We start from the raw sequence: 26,018 nt of genomic DNA, 5'->3' as shown, positions 1-26,018 counted from the left end.
ATTTCATCAAGATGGGAGTTTGGGTCTGGGAATTGCGTCGAACGAAAAATAAATAGACAATATGACACGGTTTGCGCCGCGCGACTGAGACTCAAGTCTGTGTGATTGATTACTTCTTGGTTTTGTCCCCCTCAAGCCTCAAAATCGGCTTGTAAATGTCTAAGCTGAAAATTCGAAAGTGAACATAATAAATCCTAAATTTACCCCCTAAACGCCACTGCATGCTTTTTTCTTCTTTATCATTACCTCTGGGTATGGAGGTACTTTGCGAAACTTGCGTCCGCCATGACTGAATCATCCTGATCACCCATGGCAGCTTCGTATCGATCTTGCAGACCTTGCTTTTGGACTTCCTCGTCGGAATCAGTATCATCGCCATCATCATCGCTGGCAACATCGGCATCGTCCTCTTCCTTGGCTACCGGTAGGCCACCGACTGACATGCCTTGCATCATCTTGTCCAGCTCCTTCTCACGGGTGGCCTTCTTTTGATCCTCGCGCTCTGCTCTCTTTCGCTCAAGCTCGGGCTGATAGTCGCGTAGGAATTCCTGTCTCTTTTCCTCGACAGCCTCGAAAAACTCGTCCACACCAGTGCCCAGTCGTGAACTCACACCGACAACACTGAGATGAGCGTAGAACTCTTCCAACATCAGACTCATCGAGTTGAGCAGACTACCCATGTATCCGCTGCCACCATGGCCACCGCCCTCAACACCACCCAGCTCATCCGACTCCTCATCCTTTCGTAGGGCCTCCTGGAAAGCCTCAAAATCGGTCATCCACTCCTTGGCAAACTCAGCGTCCTTGACATCAGTCTTGTTGAAGACTAGAATCATAGGAAGCTTTGTCTTGTAGAGAATAGAGCAGGCGTAAAGCATGTTGGACATGAAAGTCGAGGTAGACGCAGTTCGTGGAGTATCGATAACATAGGCGATAACAGTAGGGAAGGAAGAGGCAAGCGACTCGAGGAGAATAGTTCCAGAGGCAGACCAGACAAAGACCTCGATTTGTCCGGGTGTGTCGACCAGAATTCTATCAATGGGCTTGCGATCGGGCTTCTCGGGATCGGGCTGGGCGCGCTTCTCGAGCAGGTTGACAACTTGATCAACCTTTGTAGCAAAGAGGTTAAGAGATGTCAAGATTCCACCGTTGGGGCCGAGGTTGTATTGCTTCATGACCTCTTCGTAGTTGACCGAGTCGCGGATATCGATGTTGGACTCGAAAGGCACAGACAGTACGGCAGGATCGAGGTTGATGACATACGGAGGAGTGTCGTTCTGGTGAAGATGAGCGTTGATGCGTCGCATGAAAGTGGTCTTTCCAGATCCTAGACGAATGGTTAGATATGGAGATGCGCGACGGTCAGGACTGTAGCTTACCCGCCATGCCAACGCAGACGATGGCGACGGGAGGCGAGTTTGCCTTGGGGGCTTCGCCAGCGGTTGTGGATGATTCGGCCATGGTGTGTTGGTTTCCTCGTATCTTTATGGAGTGAGAGTTTATCTTGAGGCTGGTGGTTAGGACAGAGCTGGAGGTTGAAGGGAATGAATGGAAGAAATGAAAAGTGACGAAATGGAGACACTCAAAATTTTGGGCGCGGTCAACGTTGGAGTGGATGCCCCGCGCGGGGTCATTCGCTGGAAGCCAGTGGTTGCAGCATATAAATCGACTATAGCTGAATAAGCCTGAGTGTCTGCGGCGGAAATTAATATAGATCATTAATTATTCTACATCTACGAGTATTTTAAGTTGGATATTAAGTTTGTCTTGTGGCCAGTCAAGTCTTGTTGAGAACCGGAGACTGGAAATCGAACTTTCACAGCAGTACTGGACAGCTGTAAATTTTGTCAAAGTACACTTAGACAAAGTGTAGCTTATTCAACGGAATGAGATAGAACCATAGTACTCCTCAAGGAAATAATTATAAAATTCATCCACATCTTGATACAAGCTTGCTATAACAAACTGCCTCTTCTTCAATCTCAAAAAAAGTCCCTTGCAATGCAAGACCCAGCAAACCAGGCGGCCCCACTTCGAATTCTCGGTGAAGCCCCCACATGGATCCGGCATCCCACCCTTCACCTTGAAAAAAAGTTGTCCATCAATCTATAGGCGTTGCATCTTTTACATCTTCAACACCAACCAAACTATCAACATATTCTCTCGTTTTGACAACCCACCCCCTAAGAAGATATACTATAAACAACACATAGAGCCAAGTTAAAGAGCCATTGACGCTCTAGCCTTTTCAAAATGGCCTCTCAAGAATCTCAAATGCCATTTATTCGCAACCTCGCTTCAAGCGGTTTGTCTCTTTTTCCTTCTTTCTCGACGATTTGTCTAACCTGCTCTCAGATCGCAAACTCCGAACAGCTTCTCTAGAGACCCTCACAACATTCCTCGCCTCCCGTTCATCCCTTTCCGACCTCGACGCCCAGAAGCTCTGGAAAGGTCTCTTCTACGCCCTCTGGATGACCGACCGTCCCCTCCCCCAGCAGCGTCTCGCAACCGACCTCGCCAACCTCCTCTTCACTCTGAAGCCCGTCTGCGTTATCCCCTGGTTGCGCGGATTCTGGACTGTCGTCGGAATTCAGTGGACCGGCATCGACGTCCTCCGCCTTGAAAAGTTTCTTCTTCTCGTCCGTCGCGTTTTCGCCTCGCACGTGCGATTCCTGAGGGAGCGCGACTGGAAGGACGGTGACGTTGAGGCCATTGTAGGAGTTCTGGCCGAGTTTCCTTTCGATAAGGAGGGCGATTTGCGAAAGAACCCTGTGGGTATTAGACTGCATGCGCTGGATATCTGGGTTGATGAGTTGGAGCGCGAGAAGGCGCTGGAGCAGCCAGAGGCTGAGGCTTTTGTCAAGAGCTTGGGAGATGTCGTGATTGCGCTGAAGAGGTGTCCTGTCAAGCCTGTGAGGGCGCGCGCAGGTGATAGCTACGAGGATGAGAGATTGCCATGGGTCCAAGCTGCCAGCGGTGATGAGGAGAAGGAGGATGACGAGGAGTGGGGTGGTATTGACGATTAAGAGGCCGGTCTTTTGCAGGCGCATGGCGTTGGGTTATGGAAAAATGCATTACGGTTTAGAGCCGACTTCTTATACGTGGGCTAGAGGTTGATACCATCTGAAAATATCATCACCATCTATTGTCATTACTGTTAAACGAATTCGAAAATGCGACTTCAAACGCCTGCTTCCGGGATATATTTTTAGTAGTAATATGAATTGTCCTCGAGTACATAATGTACCAAAACTCTGATTAACGAGGATAGGTTGGTATTACCAGACCCTCTGGTCTCCTCCGATAGTTTCGTCCTCATCCCCTGAGATCTCATAGCCCATCTCTCTTGCTTCCTTCTGTCGCTCTTGCTCTCGTCGTGCCTGTCGCCACGCATCCCACTTGGCCCGTTGCTCTGCGGTCTGCACGCGAGGCTTCACGAGTCCCTTCTTACGAAGTCGTCGACGATGCTGACGCTTTTGTTCAAACGAGAGCCTGTTGATGTCGATATTGGTGATTTCGCGCTCGTAATACATGTCCTGCATGTCTGCGAACCAATCCTCAACTTCTTCCTTGAATTGCTCAGCAAAGATACGTCCGCGACCGCCTGTGGCCCATTGATCCAGCTTCACAGGTATAGCGTTGCCAAAAGTAGGATCGTTGACAGACCAGACGCAGGGTGAGCTGCTACAGCGAGTAGGACGGCAGAATTGGGCGCACATGGCGGACTCAGCAACATACCAGGACCCAAGGAGAAAAAGAACGAGCCCAAGAAATGTGAAGCGGAAGAATGGCTTGCGGCGGTAGAGTTGTGGGACGGGAAATTGTATGTACGACACTGTTTTGGCATCAGGGTGCGTGATGTAAGCGGGGCTTGTGCCGTGGCTGTCGTGCAAGGCAGCCATCTTTTCAGGGACCGGCTCGGGCTTGATGATATCGAGGAGATTCTTCTCGATCGGCTCTTCTTTCGGTATCTTCAGTGCTATTGGTTTGTCTTGAGCGGCAATTTCTTCTAATGCTTTGTCTTCGATAGCCTTCTCTTCTGCTGCTTTGTCGGCGGCCTTGTTCTTGGTGCTGACCTGGTCAGATAGACGTTCAATGCCCCTTGCTGCAGTGTGAATTCCGTAGAGGCTACTTTTGAGTGTCTTGTTCATGCGCGTGAGCCGATCCAGATCGGAGTTATCGTTATTCTGGGGGTCGATCTGGTTGGTGCGCGTGTTGAGTTTAGTATCAAGTTCCAGTTCGAAGTCAAAGTCGTCGTCAAAAGATGAGTCTTGGGGTAGCTTGTCGAGAAGCGCCTCAACTTGTCGAGATGGGGCCCTGCGACCAAGAATAACTTCTTCAAGATCATCCAATGTGGAATCCTCAATGTGGTGTGTGCGTTGGAGCTCTTTGAGATCGTCCTTGACTGTTGGAAGTCTTGCCGAGTTTTTAAGTGTGCCTCTGCGGCGTGAGAGAGAACGAGTGCGCCGCTTTCTCACCCCACTCGACGAAGTTTTGGTAGCAAGTTTGTCGTCTGTCCCCGGATCTGATGCTGTGTCCCTATCGCTGCCACTCATCGCACGATCCGCCCTTTTATCACGGAACGATGCAGACCTTTGTCGCAACGGCTTTTCCTCCCTCTTTGGCTTTTCATGTTTGTCCTTGACTTCAAATTTCTCAACCTTGACCGTCGCAGGCGTTTCCACATACGCGCCCGTAATCTTAGGGGTGGGCATAGTCAGGGGATCTGGCTTGGACGGCCGAGGTGTTACCTCAACATGCTTCTCATCTTCAGAGTCATCGTCAGAGTCAGGCTCTGGCGAAGGGGCTTTAACAGATCCCCTTTCAGAGTGATTATCGCCTGGTGCAAATAAACTGGCCTCCGCTTCGAGGCGAGCTGTAGGGTCGGCATCAGAATTCATGGATTTCTTGCTTTTAACAGAATCTGTAGAACGACTTCGAGGAAGACCAGTAAACCCAACAGTAGGTTTTGTATCGGAATCTTTCCTGCGTTGTTGACGACTTCGGAAGCCATTGCTGGTGGGAGGTTGCGGAATTGTAGATGCAGTGTCGGGTTTGGGATCCTGGGGTACAGATGCGGGTTTGTCACTGTCGGCCACCTGCCGCGGCTCAGTTTCTGGCGCAGGACTGGAACTGGCAGCCCTGGCCAAGCGTCGCAGTAGGTCTCGGGAATCAGTACGCATGTGCGACAGACCCAGTCGTGCAGGTTCTTGATCGTTATTTAAAACATCTCCTTCTGTTTGATGCGCTTCTACATTTGCTCGTTGTGACTTGTATATTGTTACAGGCGTGTCTGGAATTCGTTCACCAGCCGTTTCAAATGCAGACTTTGGCCGAGGCGGCGGTTCCTGGGTTTCGATCTCAACGTTGGACTTTGTCTCTGGGACCATCCCTCGGCTTGTCTGAGGTCGATTCTCTTCTGGTGAACGTGAGCGAGTCATTCCATTTTGCTCTCGAATCTCGTCCAACTTGATTGAAGCCATCGATCTTCTAGGGATACCATTAACCTCCCGTTGTCGGATAGCATCTAATTTGGTATTTCTCGGTCTTGGCGCATTGCGGTCAGGAATAGGTATTTGGTGTTTGACTTGCTCCTCACGCGCCCGTATCTCGTCAATTTTTGTATTGTGAGATTGCCATGGCTCAACAGGGAGATCACTTCCTGTCTTGACTTCTCGCGATCGAATCTCATCGAGCTTGGTGTTGCGCGCTCCAGGATGCGCCACCCTTGTCCGCGAGTTTATATCGATCTCACTGCCTTCGTCAAAGTGGATTCGGTTCGCAAATGGACGCTCGCCCATCCGAATTCTTGGACTATCCGACATTTGGAACTCCCCAGCTGTAAAATCGTCGTCTACCTGCCATGCAAAACTCTTTTCAGGGGACGCTTCGGCTGGCTCGGGTTTGGCTGGTTCGTTTTGAGCATCAGGCCCCTCAATTGATGGAAGTAGGTCCTCTATACCAGGGACGAGTTCTGGAATTCGTCCTTGTTTCGTCAAATCATCTTTCGAGGGCATATGCCTTAATCCCCAGCTTGAACTTGGTCGTGGTATTCCACTCGGGCTGGCTGATCGTCGTATTGCGGCTGTGCTTCCCGGCCGGCTCCCCCCCTGAACTCCATTGATCTCTGGCGTAAGCTCCTTATGCTCAAACGACAATCCCGCTCTCGACTTTCCGTAAAAGGTGCGCTGTCGCGGTGATGCGGTGCCAGGCGAATTTATCGCTTCAGGTATCCTTGATGCTGCGAACGAGCCTCGCGAAAAAGGTCGGTTAGGCGCTTTTGTATCCAAGTGGCTCTGGTTCTGGTTGTATACTTGTCGTAGCTGACTCTCGTTTCCCTGGTTTCGTTCACGCCAGGTTCGGGGCGCTGGGCTCGGCGATGCATCGACAGCTTGACTCCCTTCGCTATCCTCATCGACTTCTTTGGCAGCTAGAGCGAAAGCATCGGACATGGAGAGTCGTTTCCGAGCGGAAGAGGAAAATCTTGGTGTAGGTAATTTGCTGTCGCGAGATCCAACGCTGCCGACACTTCCCCTCCTATCGGCATCCGAAGTTATCGATCGCCTAAATCCATTGCTTCGTATACTATAGTCAAGCTTCGAATTGCTTTGCACGGCTTCTTCGTTCTCCTTATTCCTGTCGCTTCCCCGTGGTATGTTGCTTGCGAAAAGTGGTTTCCTCCCAGACTGCTTGACAACGAGCTGACTCGACCGGTCGAGCAGCGAACTTCTGTCGCGATCCATTGAGTGAGGCAGTTGTATGCGATTATATGTAGTAGTCCTAGCGTTGTCGATAGTACATTATCTGTCGTGTCGGACGACGTCGCGTTTATTGCATGGCGGCAGCGATTGTAGTAGAAGAGTCTAACGGGCAACCGGTCGCTGAAAGAAAAGGTTGTACAAAACGGAATGTATGGGTAAAGCAAGTAAATGTTGGAATGGGTATCGTATGTTTGTGCAACAATAGCGAAATAAACATCAAGAGCGCGCAAAAAAAGGGATTGACTGATTAAGTGTTTTTGTCGGGTTATGGATTAACGCGTCGCGGAAATGAAAGCGAGTGATGGTCCCGGACATGGGGGGTCCCCTGGTCATGGCGTCTGGTCCCTTTACCGTCTTTGATAGTGGGGTAAATGATAATCTTCCTGTTTTCGTCATTCATCATTGCTTGCATCTTTCCATCATGAATGTGTAGTTGTATAACTCTTAGTAGTAGGAAAGGGTTACTTATTTGTATATTCCAGAACTCTTACATTTTTAAACTATAGTCCCGATGTATGTCCATCACCTAGAATTTTAAAGCCAGCAGCGTCTCTTTCTTTTCTCAAGCCTCATCCTCAGAGTCCTCTTCATACAACCAGTGCATGCACAAGTCTCCCTCCTCATGTAATTGCTTCAGGGCAGACTCCAAATCTCCTCTCAAACCCTCCATAAGCTTTTCATCCACACTACTATCATTCCACGTTATTCCCAAAGTCAGCATCCCATTCTTAACGCTTACAATGCTAATGCTCATCGGATCGCTCGAGATCATAGGCCCGTTCGTAAACATTGCATGCAATATGGTCCTCTTGTCAGGTCCATTCTCGGCAGGTTCTGCCAGCATACCGAGATTGCTGACTTCCCATGTCCTTCTGCGCTTGCTACCGTCTCTTTCAATCAAGAACTCGGTCCAGTCTTTGATACTGCGGAGTGCTTTGAGGCCATCGGTGGCTGGGAGAGTAGATGTCTTTTGTTTGAGTTCCTCTTTTATCTTTCGTGCGTGTGACCAGACTAGATCATCAAGTGCCTCGCCTTGTGCGTTTCGAAGAGCAGCGAGTTCTGCAGAAAGGTGTTCGTGTGCAGTACCAGTCACACATCCAAACAGGGCTTCTTTCTGAGCAGGGTCAGCCGTGGGAGATATATAAGGACGCATGCTCATAGGTGTTGAAGACGTAAAACCTGGTGCGTCAGGAACACGTCGAGATAGTGATGCAAGTGCAAGAGCGTGCAGCAGGCCTGTAAGAGATGTTCTATAGGAACGAGTCGCCGCGAGGACACTCTTCATCACATCGGGAGGAATATCCACGACAGCCAACCGAGCCTTGTGAGGACGACTGAATTCGACAGGTTCAGCAGACCAAATTTCGTGAGTAGGCGTAAAAAAAGAAGGTCGCATCCAATTCAATAGGCCTGAGAATCGGTGAGACAGAGTGGTTGTATAGTCGATGACATTGTCTTGCGGTTCAGGCAGCACGGGGCATTCAGGAAAGGATAGGACCGCTGGCGGCGATGGGTTGGGAGGCAACGAGTTCAGCTTTGCGAGTAGTTTCTCATGGAACAACCTCCCTCCCATACCATCCATAAGAGAATGGTGAAAGGCAAAAACAACAGCCTCAAAAGCAGGAGATTCCCCGTCTGGTCGAAGAACAAACACCCTCCATGGTGGCCTCGTCTCAACATCCTGGAAGATTTGATCATGGCACCAGCAGTGCAAATGTTTCAAATCTTTACTAAAGCTAAGATCGGAAGCAGAAGTGCGGAACTCAACAAAGTCATTGAGCTTCATCTCGGGAATGTGAGTAAAGTAGGCGACAGTGCTACCCTCATCTTTGATGCCAACACGCAGCATAGGGTTATCATTGATCAAATCCCCCAGAGCTGCGAGCATGGCTTCTTTAGACTGCTCGCGTGAGGGAATACTGTACGTCGCAGATACTACCACTGAGCGATATAAACCCATGAGGTGAAAAGCAGCCGAGCCAGCCTCTCTAAGCAACACGTCAGTACTGCGGTCAAGTACTGCAGAGATGACTTACAAGAGACCCAGGCGTCGCACTGTTTGCATTTCGGAGGTCGTAGTCATTTTGATTCAACTCTAGGCTTGAGCAAAGCTGATACTACTGTTCACAACTCTGGCGGAGAACCTGTTCTTATGAATGCTTGAATAAAATAGTCGACTCCCGTATTATAGCGGTGTCGTCATGCACGGCACAACAAGTTAAGTAATGGGATGAGTTGTATATCAGAGATCTCATCCACGTAAGCAAGCGGGCATCTGTCTTTGAATGCATACTAGAGGCACGGTTGATGGGTCCCTTGCTTAGTTGGCTCCCCTCCTGGTAGCCCACGAGTATTTTCCGGGGTAGCTTATCAGTTTTGTCTCCATTAAAATGACTTGAACACAAAAATAGACCAAAGAATGAACGTCTCTAGTAGTGAAATGGTAAGGGCTGTTGTGAATTAAAAGCTATAATCCAAAAATGTTCTATTCATTGCAGATGTACCAGGTATGTACCGGATCATCTCATCTCGTAGCAATTTCCACCTCATTTCACAATTCCAAAGGGTCCCTGTCCCATTCTATCCAAACGCCGCGCAAATTTTATGCAATGAAAAGATGTGTCTTTTTGAATGAATATATATCTACCACCCTTCGCCAGGATTTCTCCTAGGGCGAGTGTTGCCACGGAAGTAGTCATATGATTGCTCAGCTTCGTGCTGCGAAAGACCGCTATAGCCTTGAGGCCCGCCGCCCATAGCGCCGACCGAAGGTCCGGGCGATTGTGCAGGTGTCATGCGGCCTGGAGTGTTGAGATTGCTGCTGTACGCTGGAGCTGCAGCGTTTTGGATGAGTCCAAGACTGGACGAGCTTCCATTGTTCTGGGCATACAACGGGCTACGACCTCGTGCAGGGGGCTCTTGACCCAAAGTCATCTGCTGAGTGAAGCCGGTATTGGCGCCTGGTCGGTAAGACGAGTAACTTGTGTCACCGCTAACGTTGCTGGCAAGAGACATCAATCGTTGCTGCTGGGCTGCTCCGCCGGCAAATGCAGCAGGAGAGGCAGAACGGCCGCCACCAACAGGAGTGCCGGGACGTGAGAAATCGCTGCCATCTAAAGATCCTGGGGTGCCAGGACGACCAATCTCTCCCGGGCGACCGTAAATTTCACCTCCACCGTGGTTCTCTGCAAACTCGGCTCGATTCTTGTAATACTCAAAGTCCATCTGAGTGTCGTTCACGAACTCGAATCCAGGAACATTGTTGGCAAGTTTGCCTGGTTTTCCGCCCTGCATAGGATCGAGCACAACCATGTCCGAGTAGCCACTCACAGTCATCATGTCACCGGAATCAACTTCTCTACCATCAGTCAGGCGACCCTTGTAAATGGCAGGAAGGAGGTTTTGCGCTTTGGCGTGCACCATGGGTGTGATGAGAGGTCGGTAGAGGGCAGGATGACCGAATCGGTTTGCCAATCGTTCACTTCTCATACGATTCTCCTTGGGGTCGACTCCATTCTCGGGCGACTTGGTAACGTCCTGAATGCTGTAGTATGTGATCTTGTCGTTGAAAGCCCGGTTGCAGTAGATCTTGAAGATGAGCATGATGAAAGGCAAAGGTACCACACACCAGAATTCGATGTGAGTTCCAAAGTTGCCGTGAGCCCAGCAAGTCAACATGACGACCAGGTTAGAAAGAATCGTGGCGAAGATGAAACGGTTAAAAATGACACGCCAGAACATTCCTCCAGACTCAGTCTTGGTGACAAAGCGGTAGAGTAGAAGGTACTTCTTGAGCCACGAATCGATGACAAAGTAAAGAGCTGTTGCCGGGAGGACCAGAGGCTGGATACCAGCAAGACACATGGTGACTGTGGCATAGTAGAGGAAATAGTTGTAGTAACTGGCGTACTCAAAAGGAGGTGGGGCGGTAAGCTCGATAAGCTCTCTGGGTGTCGGGCTGGAGAACTTCTTGAGGAAGAAGGCTTGAATGAGAGGCCAGGCCTGGGCGAGGTCGATAGCCGCACCGAGTTGACGCTGGAGTAGATAAGTGACCCAGAAGAGACTGTTGTTGCAAAGTGTTTCAAAAAGACCGCTAGCAATGTTCTGTTTCTTAATCGATTCCCAAGCATCCTCTTTCTTAACGCCAGTTGTATCTTGGACAACGCTGAAGACAAATGACCAAACTGTACTGAAAATGGAAAAGATGAAAAGGTTGTTGAAGACGAAGAAGAAGTAAAGCTTGGCCAAAACGTGCCTCTCTCGTCCAGTCTTGGTCTGGTCACCAGCCTTGACAGAAAGTCGACGGAAAAGCATAGGGAGAACAAGGTAGGTCAAAGACATGATAGCTGGAGAGAGAACACCCTGGATAGCACCCCAAACCTTGGGGTGAGCGGCGAGTTCTGTTCGGAAAGCAGGCCAGACCTTGCCCAGGTTTTCCAAGTTGACAAGGAAGATGGCGATACCCAAGTTAGGAACAATCCAGAAAAGTGTGAGGAGAGTAATCCACATGTTGTTGACCCATCGTCGTCGTCCGCGTGTGCTACTGTACAAGGGCATGTTCTCCCAGATGATGTCGTTCGGCCGAGGTGCAAGCTTGACCGTAGCGCCAACAGGCTTCTTCTTGCGACAGGCGTACGCAATACCGTGAGCCTCTGCGATATCCGCATAACTGGCAAAACCGTAGGGCATCGAACCTCGCTTATCAACAGTCGCACGAACTTGTTTGATCTGAACCTCGAGGTCACGAATTCGCTGAGTGTAGTATTCAATGGCATCCACCTTCTGTCCTCTGGGGTAAGTCCCGTATGATCGATCCTTCTTGGAGGGTTTGCACATAGGACGAGCAGTCGGAACGTTGCTGGGATCCTTAAGGTACTTAGCCAAGATCTTCTCGAGCTTACGAACGGCGTGGTCGTGCTGGTCGATGAGAGCTGGGAGTTCTTTGACGTTTCGGGCAACAGCGGTTCGAGCAAAGGATGAGTTAGGGGCGATCTGATCGATGATTCTGGCAATGCCTTCGTCAGAGCAGCCCTTCTTGGGAATATCAAAGACCTGCGATTCAGCGTGAGCAGGCAATTCCTTCTTAGTTGTTAATTTATCTTACCATCAATGTACGAGAGTGAAGACTCTTTTGGTAGTCTTCGCTCTCGAAGTATCTGCGCCGGAGCTGGTGAACTTTCCTGTAGTTGAACCAGAGGAAGCCAATGACAATGAAGTTGAAGCACCAAGCGATAACGACTTGAGACCAGATTGCGGGTGCATATACTGTGAGAGGGGTGATGCTGATGACCCAACTAGTCTGCTTGTCGCCTTGATAATCCTTGAATCTTGACACGTTGACAGGGAGAAGAATGCCGATGCCAGTGATACACAGAGTAAGGAACATGTTACGGCACATGCGAACGAAGCGTAGGAAGACGGTTGCATCCATGCCGATCAAAGGCAGAAGCATATCTTCGTTGGTTCGCCATAGTGTCGTTATCCACGACCAAGGGGCCTTTCCTATAGGTGGCGGTACGTGTTTCTCGTCGGCATGTTTCAACTTTGGGGCGTAAATTGCCTGATGGTATGGTCGCAAGATGGAGAAAAAGATGGCGATGCCAATTGTAACGGGAAGCGAGGTAGCTAAAGCAGAGTACAGCGAAGCAGCTTGAAGCTTGAGAGGAGTGTTAACAGTGCGCACATGGCATCGTCTGGACAGTCGCAAGTCATACCTGTCCACTGAAAGGGGATTGGAGAAGATCGAGCAGCTGGTGACCAGCGTCTTCCGGATCTCGGCCATGTAGGTGGGCTGAACCTTCCATGCTGGGCGCGAGGACTCCGCCAACGGGCGAAGACGTTGGAGCTTAAATCAGAAGAACAACGGCAGTCTGATACAGCGCGCGGCGGCGATCTTTGGAGATCTCAAAAGCCCGATGTTTATGAGCACGTATCGAGAGTAGATAATTGAACGACGTCGACGAGGGAAGAATCTCGTATAGATTCGCAGGGGGTTTGAGTCGCAATCGAGATGAGACAGCTGACGAAGCCCAGTCCGTGGAGGGCGACGGGGTAAATGTCCAGGCTGGAGGTAACAGATGTGTCGTTGGTAAACAAAGAGCTTAAGTGAACGAGTGTGTCGCTATAATGAAAGAAACGCTACTGGCCCGTGAGGTCTCCCAGAGGGTGAGGCGCGGATAAGGGGGCAAGGTGAAGCGAAACGATTCGGATGGCGTCACTCAGGAACAAGCGACGATGATGGAGAAAGGACAAAAGGGAAGGGACAAAGAATTGGATAAATCCGGAGAGATAGGATGTCCAAGTTCCGAGAAGCAAGGTCCGGGACGTACGTAGGTAAAAGGATAGAAAGATAAAAGTAGGGCTGGGGGTGTGGAGGTTCCTATTCAGACTAAGGAGGAGCCATGACATTGACATGGATCCCGTTTATCATGGGGGAGACTTTCACTTTTTTTTGTCTTTATTGGGGGAGAAGTCATCAACGGAGAAAGCTTGGCATTCATCTAAGGAGCCCGGTACTGCATCGAACCGAATCTAACCTACCAACGCCAATAAAAGTCCCCTGTTTTAGATGGTTAGCCTGGGTAATGTTAATGTTAATTGTCTTGTATAGAATGATCCAGACTCAACGGCATGTGACCTATTACGGGTATATGTGCTGCCAATGCTCTGCTCTCAAAATCAATCACAAGTACAAGTCACAGACTTTTCAACAAAATACCTGACACCCATCTTAGTGGCATTCACCATCCCATCCTGTCTCTTTAGTACACGTTCAGTGTCGGGCTGTCAAGAAAAGCACGCGGCCTTCGTGGGGATGGACCTAGCTCCAGATGCTATTTTTGACGCCTCTGGATCCGCCAAACAGTGGAGTCGCTCTTCATCCGTGAGTACAACAGCCAATCGTTACCCACCTTCCAGCTTATGCACTCGCCACGTCCACCTGGACCATTGCCCCTGCATGGATGCTGAATGGCCGGATCCCCTGGGAGAGCCCTTGGACGGGAGGGTTTTTTATTTTTCTTAGCGGTCCCGAACTCAATGGATACGAAGCATTCCAAGCGACGCTCTTCTACAAACGGAAATGATGTGATGACGCTCTAAAAACAAAGATCTCTGGTTCCAACGTGCTGTCAACCCGTTGTCGATCGATCTTGCGTTGCACATTCAGTCACAGTTTTTTGTCTTTCTTTTTAATATGTCTTTCCTGCAACGCCTTGTCTTGCAGATTATATGCATTGCCCTGGCATAAATAAGCAATTTTGTCTTGACACAAACGCCCCAACCGCCTTGCAATCTGTTGGCTGTACTGTGATTTGCACTGTAGTCCCCTTTTCCTTTGGTTCCCCGTAAACAAACGTTTGATGGATCCAGACCGGTACAAAGTACATTCATGCCTCAATGGTGCATTTTACTATCCGCTTCATTCGCCACTATTTTTTACCAAGTAAAATAGTTCATGCTCAATGACATATCGATAAAAAGACACGCAATCGATCGTAATCAAGAAAAACAAGCACTGTCAATCGGGAAGTGGTTTCGTGCGTTCGCCGATGGGGTAGGTACCAAAGCTTGTTGAAACTTCTGAAACAGTGAGTCGGAAAAAGAAAACACTAAACTCCATCACCACGCACTACCGCCCGAGGCATGACGACGAAAGTCTATTCGATTCTATCAAATTTTCGCAGAGAAAAATGTTTGTCAAGTGAATATTCTATCATTCCTTAGCAGTAGAACAGCCTAATTATAGATAGGTAGTTTTTTTGGTACAAGTCATTGTATCTATCCCGTCTGGGCAAGGCAAACATCACGTTGGTGAGTTTCAAGAAAAATGAACATAAACCTACATACAACCTTTGAGGACATTTTGCTTAAACCGAAGCATGTGTTTATTGTGCCGGAATAGATATAAGCTTGACTTGTCATACGTCTCAGCCAGCTGGGCTTATATTGGATCATCTTGGGGTCTAAGGCTGATGGCGCTGACCATCGTTATCTGTCTGATGTTTGTATGTTAATATTCTCACTTTGACAGATGACTGTAAAAACACATGTATGCTGTCAGCCACCAGCCTTCAAGTGTTCCTGAATGGTTGCTGTCGGACTTGTGATGGCGGAGCTACTGTACTTAATGTGGATGGATAAAATAGCAGTTTTGTAAATAGAAATATATCTTCGCATGTCTAGGTTTAAGCTCACAATACATATATCTATCCTAACTTCCATACTAATAGTTATGTGGACGGAAGCACCTTGGAGGATCAGATTGCAACATCAAAGGTTTGAAAATGCCCTCAAGATGCAACAGACAAGAGTCAAAAACTAAACAGACACAAAACTCTACACCGCAGATACATAATGACTTTGAGCGGATGCTGAGTTTCTGATAAATCGTTATTTTGAATCCAACACATTGTTTTATTCTGTTGCAGTGCGTTCCACTGACCCTTACTATGATGTTCTTATTAGAGCTGCTGCTATATTCCGTCCTTTGAACAGCGACAACCACTACCACCTCCAGTAAACTCATAGAGGGTGTGTCTTATCCATTTTAACATGGATCTTGGACCTGAATTATGTTCCCTGGAGTTGCTTGATTTGCTTCAGGGAGGTCGTTTCGCAACTCCATTATAGCACGGCCTTATCGTCTGCTGCTGGTACTACTTTGCAAGCATGTTTTATCGTTATATTTTAGTATAAACATGCGCGTCGGCTCATTTAGTTTACATAAGAAGTTGGAGATCTCTCAGATTCGTGGAAGTTATGGCTGCTTCAACAAGGGGTGTTCTACCGGGCCAATGTATTTGACGGCCAAGGAAGCCTGGAAGCAGAGGGAGACATGAGGCCCCATGGCTGGGTACTTTGCTTGTCAGAATAACCGATCTTTATGCTTTACCCAAGGATATTAGCTGTCTTGACATACACGGACCTACAGTGTCGTATGCATGTTTGTAGAAGTTGTGTCAACATGAGACCATGACTCTCTTCACCATGAACTTAATAACATCATTAGAACACACTCATCATCAATAACACAAAACCTTGTTGCCAAAAGTTCAACAACTAGAGTTGTGGGATTAGAAGGGCACACGGCAAAGAAATAGACTCAGGATAAACGCGAACCATAGTAAAGACTTTGGCGTTAGTTCTTCAACCTTGACCTCAGATGAGTATCTGTATAGAAACACACTATGAAAGCTTTGTACGTTGATATGCTCACAAAGTAGTTGCCAAACTATAAACCTTTTTGTCTTGTTGATTTAGAAAGTCCAACTCAATAAAGCAGCAACTGAACTCTATGAAATGGGTGATTGACAAAAGAAGCTGCTCCCCAGATATGTTTATAATGATCATTTATTCATCACCTTTCTTCAGCCTTTAGAATCAGGTACGCGAATAGAAGGACAATATCCGTTTTGAGAAGCCATTCCACTATCCCAACCCTACCAAACAACAACAATGGTCATCCCCGAATCGAGCCAGGCACAATTCACTTGTCACAAGGTTCTTGAGCTTGATCCCAGGCGATTCCCAAGGCTACTTAGTTACGACGCTCGTTGTTCTTCGCCGAGTGAATTGGCTGTTCTTATGCATTCTTCCAGGGGTTCTCGCTTCAAGGTCTCCTGAAGCTTCCTAAAGGACTTACCACCGAACGTAGATTTTTTATTTCCTGCTTTGATTCTTGTGTCAAATATGATCAAGATAATGGGCAAGATCACTAAGTTGTGCAATACGCATTGGACTTGCGACTTTTGTTATGGGAACTGAAGTGAGCGTACAAAATCCGCGGCAACAACTAGCTCGAGGAGCACCATTTCAATCCTTTCTCAAAACGATATGCCAGGACTGTCCATGCTTTTATTTTCAACGACCTGGTTCAGGTTGCGCTTCAGTTATGTGTTGTTGAGCGAGCGCAACCTATATCGAGAATCGGTTGGGCATCGCCATCATGGGTGAGAAGAAGCAGGCCTATTATTGAACTGTCAAAAGTGGTAGCAACGAAAAGAGACTAGGTGGACTCGTTCTTGATGCAAATTGTCGGATCCTTGGAAAGTGATTGCTTGGTTGGGTATGCGGTTGATATTGTTATGCTTGGGTAAGGCGCTGTAGTATTAGAATACCTGTACTAATAGAAATCACGCAAGGCCAGAGGCGAATAATCATTGTTTTACTACCTGACGCACAAATATACATGTAATACCTCCGATCAGGCAGACTTTGGGAAGCTGGTCCTGTTCCCATCACCGACTGTGCCGTTTTCGCCGTACCATCCTTGGAGCAATGTTCTGCTCAACACTCATAAAACGTAATGATAAAATAAGGAAATATTTATAAACCGCGCCTAGACTTCAACAGGGCCTTGACTTCGCGTCTTGCGTGCCGTCTTACCAACCGGAGGGACAACCTTCTTGTCTTTCTTCAGAGTCTTGCCATTCTCCTGCTTACCGTCTGGCGCAGCATCTTCGGTGGCTGTCGGCTCATCTGCGACATCTTCGACGCGAGCCTTCTTCTCAACAGGCTCTTCGGATTCAGGCTTATCTGATACAACGGGAGCAGACGCGCCGTTAGTAGCAGCAGGGGGCTCTTCGGCCTTGCGCTTCTCTCCAGCAGCGGCATCGGCGACGTCGTTGGTGCCGTTGACATCCTTTGGCTCCGAGACAGCAGGCGCCGAGGTTGTTTCTACGCCGGTGGTGATGAAAGCATTCTCGTCTTCGTTCTTTGGCGAATCCTTGGGCTCTTCTTCGATGTTGAGCACAGGTCGAGGAGTGCCGCCTGCTGGGGTCATGTTGTTGATGGGCGTTTGTGGAACCGAAGCAACCTCGACGGGCTTTGGCGGAGCGTGAAGACCGCCGGCACCACCAGGGGGCTTGCTCTCCTCTGATTTGGTAGGCTCTGAAGGAGCTGTTGTATCCATGGTGGGAGCGCCAGCCTCAGCTTCGGGAGCTGTAGGTTCAGGTGCGCCGACTAGAATGTGTCAGTTTACTCGAGGTATAGGTTGTATTGCAGAGCCCACGAGACTTCAAAGGCCACTACGTGTGCCAATTGCATAGCGCAAGACTATACGCGATGAACGCGAGGCCATTGAGATGGCTGGAGATGAAGCTTACCTTTGTCTATAGCTGGAGCGATTCCGTCCGACATGATGATGACGTAACAATTGTTGTCGCAAAGCGAGTCTGGTTTACAAGCGCAAGTGTGCAAAACGCGGTAGAGTTAAGAATGGATGGTATTGAAGTTTGTGATACTGTTTTGGAGTCGCAGGAATGAGAACGATGCTTCACGATGGAGAAGAAGGAAGAATTCAAGTTGAGGATGGGACACGGAAAGCTGGAGTGAGGTTGGCGGGAACGAGAGCACGAGGTCACGACGGTTCCACAAGCCATAGCTAGAAACAGAGCATAGAAGCAGAAAGAGACTGGGTATGGGTAGATCCGAAGCCGAGGATGCACAAACAATATCGAGGTTCCTTGCCCGCAAGAATTGAGGGACGAGTAACATGAACGGGATGGGGATGGGGATGGATGCATTGGGTCAAGGCAACGGTAAAGGCGTCTTGCGCCCACGCCAGCGCCCTTTCGTCACTGTACGGTAACTTGGTGGACTGTGAGATTAACCCAAGGAACACCCGTACTTGACGGTGTGAACTCTGCAGATCGGGACGGACTTGGTCGTCATGTTGGGATTGGATCCCAGTTCGATTCGATTCGACTTGCGCTGCGGTTGCGTTGCGTCGCGTTGCGTTGCGGGGAACGAGGAAAAGAGCTTGAGTGGGTCAAGCTCTTGCAGGCCCTACTAGGAGGTAGCAGAAAAAATGACACCCAAGTCTTAGCATATAAAAATAAATAGTCTGAGAACCATGGCCAAACAGGCATAAAGTGACCTACTAATTTCGTCTTCTAGGTTTTCATTGGTCAATCTTTCTGACATCCTGGGAAGGCACTAAGCCACTGATCTGGTTGTGAGACAGAGCTTTAGTACCGGTACTTGCTTAGAGTTGCTGGGGAAATCACTGAGAGAGTTTTGGCTAAGCAGAGTTTCGTGTCTTTAGCTGGGCAGCCAGTACGCGGTTGAAGCGGACCACGAATATCACTGTTTCTCATGCTCTTATGAGTTTTGAGCAATAAATGAGTAATCGGGAAATGATCACTGTCCCAGATGCAATTCCCCCTCTCTGAACTGGCGGGCATGACATGACGGCAGAACTGACGATCCCAAGACTGACTTGCATGTCAATGCTTCCCAATCCATGCTAGCAGATCGGCATCAGTCAAACCAAGAAAGCCCGTGTACCTCATTAGCCACAACCCCTAAAGCTCGACCGCCACACTTTCAGAATTCAGGGGCTGTTCAGTGCAATCTGGCTCTCCGCCATTGTAGGCTTAGTCATTCCTTTCATGCCCCCTGCTCCATCGCCAGCTTCAAAGTGTCTCCTAAAGTTAGAGAGTGGCTAGACGCGAATAACGACGAGATAATCCATCAACGCGATCCCCAATTTTCACGCTCATTTTTCCCTTTGCAGTTCTTCCTTGATCTGCCTATTCTCAGTTCATTTCTTCTCTTCTTTATCCCCCTTCTTCAAATCGATACCCCTTCAATTCCGCCCATCATGGCTCCCAAGGGAAACAAGTATTCGGTTATCTTGCCGACATACAACGAGCGCAAGAACCTCCCCATCATTACCTGGTTGTTGAACCGCACTTTCACTGAGAAGTCCGTACACATCAATAGTAACGATTGGATTTTGGAAAACTAACTATAACAGCAACCTCGATTGGGAACTCATCATCGTCGACGACGGATCCCCCGATGGAACCCAAGAAGTCGCCCAGCAGCTCGTCAAGGTCTACTCTCCCCACGTCCTCCTCAAGCCCCGCGCTGGTAAACTCGGTCTCGGAACGGCCTACGTCCACGGTCTCAAGTTTGTCACTGGCAACTTTGTCATTATCATGGACGCCGACTTCTCCCACCACCCCAAGTTCATCCCCGATATGGTCGCTCTCCAGGAGAAGGGCAACTACGACATCGTCACCGGTACTCGCTATGCTGGAGATGGAGGTGTCTTTGGCTGGGATCTCAAGCGAAAGTTTGTCAGCCGTGGCGCCAACTTGTTCGCCGACACTGTCCTGCGCCCTGGCGTGAGCGACCTAACAGGCAGTTTCCGTCTGTACAAGCGTGCTGCCCTGGAGAAGGCTATTGCTACCACTGAGAGTAAGGGTTACAGTTTCCAGATGGAGCTTATGGTTCGTGCCAAGGCCATGGGCTGCACTGTCGCTGAGGTTCCCATCTCCTTCGTCGACCGTCTGTACGGAGAGAGCAAGCTTGGCGGAGACGAGATTGTGCAGTACGCCCAAGGTGTCTTCAACCTGTGGCTCAAGGTCTAGAATGGGAATGATATGATCAAAAAGAACACATCTTGTTGGATGGGGCGTTTGGGGAAGTATAGTACCATTTAATCTAATACCACGTTTCTTCAGCCGTGCGATCTCAAGCATGACTTCGTCTCTCAATTACAGTATGGAAATGTTACATGTTACGTCCTCCGGTCACCATGATGGTCTGTCCTGTTACATAAGAAAACAACGGACTGGCCACAGCTAGGACAGCACTCGCAGCCTCAGTTGGGGTGCCCGCTCGTCTCAGGGGGATATCTGCGAAAGCAGCATCGCCTGCAGCCTGCTTCTGTTTGACCGGAATGCCCAGTGCGATCTTCTCACCATCTGGGCCCTTGACGAACGCACCCTCCTCCTTGGCCGCAGTCAATCGCGTGAGGATATGTCCAAACGCGACAGTGTTCGCCCTTACACCAAAAGCAGGACCCCACTCCTTTGCAATCGTCTTGGTGAAGCCAGTAACACCCGCTTTGGCCAAGGCATAGTTGAGCTGACCCGCGTTTCCATGCACGCCAGATGTAGATGAGATGTTAACAATGCAACGAGGAGCCCCATCGCGTACGCGAAAGTACGGCGCTGCAGCCCGGACAAGAGTAAATGGAGCAGTGCAATGAAGGGCCAGAATAGTGTCCCACTGCTTGTCTGTCATTTTATGAATAACTCCATCCCAAGTGTAGCCAGCGTTGTTGACGATTATATTGATCTTGCCGTCGCCAAAGTCAGCAGCGCTCTTTATCAGAGTCTCGATATAGTCTGCTTTGAGGATATCACCGGGTACGGCCTTGGCTTGGCCACCGTCCTTGTTGATACTTTCAGCGACAGCACTGCATTTTTCTGCGATAGTTAGGGTTATGTTTGATTGTCTCATAGTTCTAGAAGTTTCTTACCTGCGTCAATATCCGCAACAATAACCTTTGCCCCCTCTTTAGCGAACAACTTTGCTGCTTCTGCGCCTATTCCCTGGCCAGAGCCAGTGATAATCGCTAATTGTCCTGAAAGTAGACCCTTGGGGTAGTTCAGATGGCCTACGAGTTGACTAACACGGTCCGACATATTGAGCGATATGAATGGTATTTAAAAGGGCGCGAGGGTGAGGTTTGAGTTGAAGAAACAATGATGGTGTTAGAAATCATGGGGGGTTTCCCCAGACTCTGGTCTTTAATTATCCTCGAGATCGGCATGATCGACATGGATGTCTGTGCCGAGGCTCAACAGGTCGAATGTGGGGTAGCTTCAGTCGGTCTTGGAGCAAGAAACAAGATACTCTCAGTTCACTTGGAACATCTGAACTATCAAGTCATGTGGATGCATTAGAAAACACTGATAATCGAGATTGCTCGCCCTATCTTACAGGCCTTTTCAACAATGTACAGTAATAAAGCTAGGTATGTCACTCATGCGCTGAGAGCTCAATCGCTATGATACGAAATACATATTAAAATCCATTCAATCCCTTTCCATGCGTTTGATGTCATGCACGTCCCTTTGAATACCTCCAGTATGTCCAATACAGAGAAGGTTCTGATTGAGGTGGACTGCCCGGGTGGGTACGTTCATTTCGCCAAGTAATATATCCTGGAGCGTAGTTCTGAAGTGACAGATTCCACTACCTTGAACTGAGATCATGACAGCCAGTGATTATAGCTTGAAATCACTGTTTGTCTTCTCCCAGCCCGCTGCTGATGCTTCCATACCAGCGATCCGCTCCGTCAACTTGATCTTCATGTTCTTATGCCTCTCGGTACACAGCTCGTACATAGTCGATAAGTTGAACAATAGCGTATGCGACGACAGACCCGAGTCGACAAGCTCTTCCAATACCGCCCGTCCCTAACTGAGTTAGTACGTGAAAGCATCATCCGGGCACCAATTCTTACCTCTTGTATTCTTCCCAGGTATAACAAGCATACTGCTGTGTTGACACCGACCATCTCGTCATCCATAGTCTCCTTGAGCTCCTTCCACGCATCGAGCGCGCTTTCGTACTCAGAGTCCGCCATGTCACAGAGCGCTAGAATGAGCTTCTCTACATTCTCGTCACTGCCAACAGCCTGGCGCGCGCAATCCCTTGCGCTATCAACATCGCCTAGATGTAGCCACAGGAGTGCCTTTGTAAGTGCCATCTTGCCATCACCCCGGTCCCGCAGGGTGTTCAAGTGTTGCGCGGCACCCGTCAAGTCCTCAAGCTCAATGAGAGCACCTGCTACTTGAATGCCAAGATCGTGGAGACGGGCTTTCCAGATCTCTCTCGCTGAGTTGTCGTGTTGCGCAGCCGCTTTGGTGATGCGTTCTCGTGCTTCACGAGCGAGATCGTGGTAGCTCATGACAGCTCTGCGGTAATCGCCGAAACCAAGTGACTGGAGACGGATGTTGAGAACGCGGAGTTCCCATGGTACTAGGTGCTCGCCCGTCGTCTCATCCACGTACTTTCTGATGTCATTGAGATCCTCCATGGCTTTCACCTCCTGGGCGGCCAGGGGAGTTGCATCTATCAGGGTAAGACATGCTAGACGGGTGTAGAGAAGCTCAAAGATCCTCTTGGAGTTGGTAGGGTTAATGCCCCCGCTTGCTCCAGAGCCTGTAAGCTCCTGGACTGCTGCAATAGCCGCTGCTCTGAAGTGACCACTGGCAACAAGCTCCTCGATGGGCGCTTCGGGATTGGGCTGCCTTTGTGGATTGCGGAATGCAACAGGGACGTTAAGAGGGGTAAGAGGGTGGTAAATCTCTGGTCGTAACAGGAACGAAAAGTCTTTCGGTTTGGCTTCACCTAGTTGTGAAACCGGTGTTGCTGTTGATGACCGCGGATGCGGTGACGAGAGTCTGTTACGCTGTGTGGTTGAGGAAGAACGTTGAGGGGCGGGTTGAGGAGGTGAGAGTAGCGGGTCACTGCAACAAGATTTAGCATTCGCAAAACTCAATATTCCAGGGAACTCACTCGTCAAGATCGAGAGGTCCTTTAGTAGAGGACCTAGGTCGAGCTGAGGCAGAATTAGCACTGTTACGCCATTATCGCAAATATGTTAATGAAGCCTTAGGTTAGGCAGTGAGCGCGATAACGACCCCCATCATATGGCAACCTCAGCCAACAGCGGACATCTTCTGGGGACATACTCTTAGTGATGGACTTATTCCTTGAGTGTCCTTGACTTCCCGTTCTTTGCGATCCACTCATGGTCTCGTTATTGATAAGTTATTGATGCTCTTTGATGAAGTGTCGTGAGCTTGCGGCTTCATGGACAGCTCGGATAATTATCGGGTAGCAGCTTCAAGACGTCAACTCTTACCTAACTTCAGCAACATCGCAAGTTTTAAGAATGCCCAGGTTGCAAACAATGGGCAAGGGAATGAGTTTTTCGATTTTTCATTGAACCTTTTTGGTAGCTAATTCATAGCAGACGGTTTTCCTTGCAATAAACATTACCAATCTCGCACCTGCTGATGTAGAAACCACATCTTCTGATGCTTCCAAGGCGAGCATCACAAACTAATTGCCAAACGCCTTATAAACTACTAAGCCCAATATCACTACCAACACTCACCCAAGCAACACATTCAAGCATGATACTTGCGGTGCTTGCATCCCTTAATTCTGAGAGTGAATGCGACCTTTGACCGGCTAAAGCAATGCAGACATAAGCCCCTTGCCTTCGTACAGTGTATAAGCTTGTGGACGCGTTGTTCTTCGATTGCCACTGTCCGAAGTTAGCTACTGCAGTTTGTAATTTTTGGTTCTGATTTCCAGATCTCGTGCTTAGCTTACAACAAAGTCTCAACCCAAGCATTTTGTCCGGCATGTTATCAACATGACTCAGATGGGAAGTCTGCAGCTGTTTGATGAGCTTCTTGCTGAAATTAAAGAAGGCATCAGGGTTCTGCATCCAATAGGCTGCAGTTGTGAGTTGCCAGGTTTCTTCCGGGTCGTCCGTCCAGGAATACTTTGTAAACCAGTATGTCGAAGCAAAGGTGAAGCGCGGTATCATGTCGTACTTGTCAACGATGATGGTGATCTTGTGAATTTCAGCCGGTTCGAAGTCTGCTGTCGCAGGATCTGCCCCGTACAGAACACGTATAGTGTCACAAAAGGCTTGGGCGTTGTCGTCGGGTAACTCGAGCACCATTTCGGAGTCCTCGGGCTGTGTGCTTCGCAGACGATGCCCTTCTTCGAAGTTTGGCCCGAACATGACTGCAAAGACGGGCGATATCTCGCAAAGGAAACTCGAAGAAACCCCGAACAGTCTTCTTTTTGAGCCAACGGCAAGGATCAGGTCTCCTCCAGGAATGAGGTCCTCGACGATCTGTTGATCCGGGTTCTTGGCAAGAGGCTGGTTCGCCTCTTGCTTCAGGGGCTGGATCAAACCTAGGTTCATATTAGACCAAGCATAGCGTGCGAGTTGAGAAAGGGGGATGGATGCGTTACCCTGGTCGAACGGGCCGTTGACAGGACACATCTTGCTTGCGTGGGATACGGGTGCAGCTGGTTGGAAGCATCAAGTCCAGGGGCGACGTACATGAGTTATACCAGCAAGGTCTAATTTTTGCTCGCGATTAAGACGTCCAATTTCTGTTTGTGATTAAGACACGGTCGTGCTGATGGCTCACCGTCAGGACTGTGGTTGTCACATGTCCATTTCCTAGGCTCGACGAAGAGCCTGATGACTCTGATTAAACATTTGGATTTATTGCATGCGAGTATGGTAAAAAATCCCGAATCAAATGGATCGGTTCTTAGGCAATAAGGGGCTTAACTACAGAGAAATAGACGCAGTGATTTGGTTAGTTTAACCGCCGCTACCTTTCCAAATTCTTTCATTCTATATGCTTAGAGGCGGAGAATCAATCTCCAATTGCCTTTATTGCTGTTCCAGTTTCTTGTTCGCTTATTGCTTGACGTTCGTACTAGTATTTCCAAGTATTTACCTTTCCTGCACTTGTTGTAGACTAGAAGATTGCCAAACTTCGCAACCTTAGATATGTTTACTGCTGATTCTCCCACCAGCAACGATGAAAGTCCTCCAACGCGCACCCGTGCTGCTTGTCAAGGAAACTGTTTTTCGCCGTTTTGAAGCAGTCCAGGCACAATCCCATGCTGTAGTCTTCGTCGGAATTATCATCACGAAGCTCATCAATGGCCACTATCTATCAGTCAGTACACAGTTACTCCCAGGGAATAGTTTAGACTTACTTGCAAGTTTCAAGCCAAGAAGTTGGTCAGGTAAGTCTAGCGCCCAGTCTAGCAAGGCTTTCGTAGATTGAGATACGCGGCAACTGATTTGGAAGAAAGCCATACTGTCACCAAGCATATGGGCAATGACCAGTTTCTCCCAGTAGTCTCGGATGTCTACATCGAAAGGATGATCATCATCAATGTCCAGGCGTACCCAACCGAACCCGAAAGTCTTGAGTCGTTTAGTCATGTCATACTTGTCGGCCAAGACCAGAACATCATAAACGGCCTCAAAATCAAGGTCCATATCGTCTGCGCCATAGAGGATTCGCAGAAGTCTTCTCATAGCCAATGCGTTATCTACAGGAAGCGAGATTGTGATTGGAGAGTTGTGTGGCCTGTTTCGAAAAGCCTCCCCTTCTCTCATGGGGCCGTCAAGCATTGCTTGGAAAACAGGCGAAACGTGCTTTAGGAAGTCTGAGGTAACCTGAATCTTCGCTTTGGGACCGACCGCAAGGATGATATCCCCATTCTGGCAGATTATCGCGAGCGGGCCTGTTGAATTCAGAAGGTAGTAGGTTAGCATAACATAGGGGGCATAAAGATACGATCTGCACGTACATATATCTGCAGAGCCTTTGCTCGAGGCAGATGTCGAAGCCATCATCTTGAGGCAGGGATTCGGAATGCTTGGGGAGAGTAGTG

The 26,018-nt window shown here is 48.9% G+C and overlaps 11 protein-coding genes across 11 annotated transcripts; 2 read left to right on the top strand and 9 right to left on the bottom strand.

Annotated features, from left to right (window-relative positions):
• Positions 1 to 242: 242 nt before the first annotated feature.
• Positions 243 to 1,461, bottom strand: FSST1_007609 (GTPase NPA3; the record flags this gene model as incomplete). Its single annotated transcript, XM_083224410.1, has 2 exons — positions 243 to 1,327; positions 1,380 to 1,461. The coding sequence occupies 2 exons, from the start codon at positions 1,459 to 1,461 to the stop codon at positions 243 to 245; spliced, it is 1,167 nt and encodes a 388-aa protein (XP_083083570.1).
• A 792-nt stretch (positions 1,462 to 2,253) lies between these two features.
• Positions 2,254 to 3,026, top strand: FSST1_007608 (nucleolar protein,Nop52-domain-containing protein; the record flags this gene model as incomplete). The annotated part of the gene is made up of 2 exons (XM_083224409.1): positions 2,254 to 2,305; positions 2,356 to 3,026. The coding sequence occupies 2 exons, from the start codon at positions 2,254 to 2,256 to the stop codon at positions 3,024 to 3,026; spliced, it is 723 nt and encodes a 240-aa protein (XP_083083569.1).
• A 252-nt stretch (positions 3,027 to 3,278) lies between these two features.
• On the bottom strand, positions 3,279 to 6,743 carry FSST1_007607 (uncharacterized protein; the record flags this gene model as incomplete). Its single annotated transcript, XM_083224408.1, has 1 exon — positions 3,279 to 6,743. The coding sequence occupies one exon, from the start codon at positions 6,741 to 6,743 to the stop codon at positions 3,279 to 3,281; it is 3,465 nt and encodes a 1,154-aa protein (XP_083083568.1).
• A 580-nt stretch (positions 6,744 to 7,323) lies between these two features.
• On the bottom strand, positions 7,324 to 8,844 carry FSST1_007606 (alcohol acetyltransferase; the record flags this gene model as incomplete). The annotated part of the gene is made up of 2 exons (XM_083224407.1): positions 7,324 to 8,749; positions 8,798 to 8,844. 2 exons carry the CDS (start codon positions 8,842 to 8,844, stop codon positions 7,324 to 7,326), a joined length of 1,473 nt encoding a protein of 490 aa, XP_083083567.1.
• A 560-nt stretch (positions 8,845 to 9,404) lies between these two features.
• On the bottom strand, positions 9,405 to 12,565 carry FSST1_007605 (uncharacterized protein; the record flags this gene model as incomplete). Its single annotated transcript, XM_083224406.1, has 3 exons — positions 9,405 to 11,813; positions 11,866 to 12,417; positions 12,476 to 12,565. The coding sequence occupies 3 exons, from the start codon at positions 12,563 to 12,565 to the stop codon at positions 9,405 to 9,407; spliced, it is 3,051 nt and encodes a 1,016-aa protein (XP_083083566.1).
• A 4,535-nt stretch (positions 12,566 to 17,100) lies between these two features.
• FSST1_007604 (uncharacterized protein) lies at positions 17,101 to 17,900 on the bottom strand (the record flags this gene model as incomplete). The annotated part of the gene is made up of 2 exons (XM_083224405.1): positions 17,101 to 17,723; positions 17,867 to 17,900. The coding sequence occupies 2 exons, from the start codon at positions 17,898 to 17,900 to the stop codon at positions 17,101 to 17,103; spliced, it is 657 nt and encodes a 218-aa protein (XP_083083565.1).
• A 1,465-nt stretch (positions 17,901 to 19,365) lies between these two features.
• Positions 19,366 to 20,140, top strand: FSST1_007603 (dolichyl-phosphate beta-D-mannosyltransferase; the record flags this gene model as incomplete). The annotated part of the gene is made up of 2 exons (XM_083224404.1): positions 19,366 to 19,469; positions 19,522 to 20,140. 2 exons carry the CDS (start codon positions 19,366 to 19,368, stop codon positions 20,138 to 20,140), a joined length of 723 nt encoding a protein of 240 aa, XP_083083564.1.
• Positions 20,141 to 20,282: 142 nt separating this feature from the next.
• On the bottom strand, positions 20,283 to 21,202 carry FSST1_007602 (SDR family NAD(P)-dependent oxidoreductase; the record flags this gene model as incomplete). The annotated part of the gene is made up of 2 exons (XM_083224402.1): positions 20,283 to 20,983; positions 21,037 to 21,202. 2 exons carry the CDS (start codon positions 21,200 to 21,202, stop codon positions 20,283 to 20,285), a joined length of 867 nt encoding a protein of 288 aa, XP_083083563.1.
• Positions 21,203 to 21,787: 585 nt separating this feature from the next.
• On the bottom strand, positions 21,788 to 23,321 carry FSST1_007601 (tetratricopeptide repeat protein; the record flags this gene model as incomplete). The annotated part of the gene is made up of 4 exons (XM_083224401.1): positions 21,788 to 21,979; positions 22,027 to 23,035; positions 23,085 to 23,127; positions 23,261 to 23,321. The coding sequence occupies 4 exons, from the start codon at positions 23,319 to 23,321 to the stop codon at positions 21,788 to 21,790; spliced, it is 1,305 nt and encodes a 434-aa protein (XP_083083562.1).
• Positions 23,322 to 23,701: 380 nt separating this feature from the next.
• FSST1_007600 (uncharacterized protein) lies at positions 23,702 to 24,597 on the bottom strand (the record flags this gene model as incomplete). Its single annotated transcript, XM_083224400.1, has 2 exons — positions 23,702 to 23,841; positions 23,910 to 24,597. 2 exons carry the CDS (start codon positions 24,595 to 24,597, stop codon positions 23,702 to 23,704), a joined length of 828 nt encoding a protein of 275 aa, XP_083083561.1.
• A 526-nt stretch (positions 24,598 to 25,123) lies between these two features.
• FSST1_007599 (BTB/POZ domain-containing protein) lies at positions 25,124 to 25,980 on the bottom strand (the record flags this gene model as incomplete). Its single annotated transcript, XM_083224399.1, has 3 exons — positions 25,124 to 25,281; positions 25,332 to 25,868; positions 25,935 to 25,980. The coding sequence occupies 3 exons, from the start codon at positions 25,978 to 25,980 to the stop codon at positions 25,124 to 25,126; spliced, it is 741 nt and encodes a 246-aa protein (XP_083083560.1).
• Between the last annotated feature and the right edge of the window lie 38 nt (positions 25,981 to 26,018).

The sequence above is a fragment of the Fusarium sambucinum genome, chromosome II, assembly GCF_050947815.1.
Source record: "Fusarium sambucinum isolate potato_lamoka chromosome II, whole genome shotgun sequence".
In the NCBI taxonomy this organism is placed as follows: domain Eukaryota; kingdom Fungi; phylum Ascomycota; class Sordariomycetes; order Hypocreales; family Nectriaceae; genus Fusarium; species Fusarium sambucinum.
The sequence above is the reverse complement of the archived record's forward strand: the minus strand, read 5'-3'. Positions and strand labels throughout refer to the sequence as shown.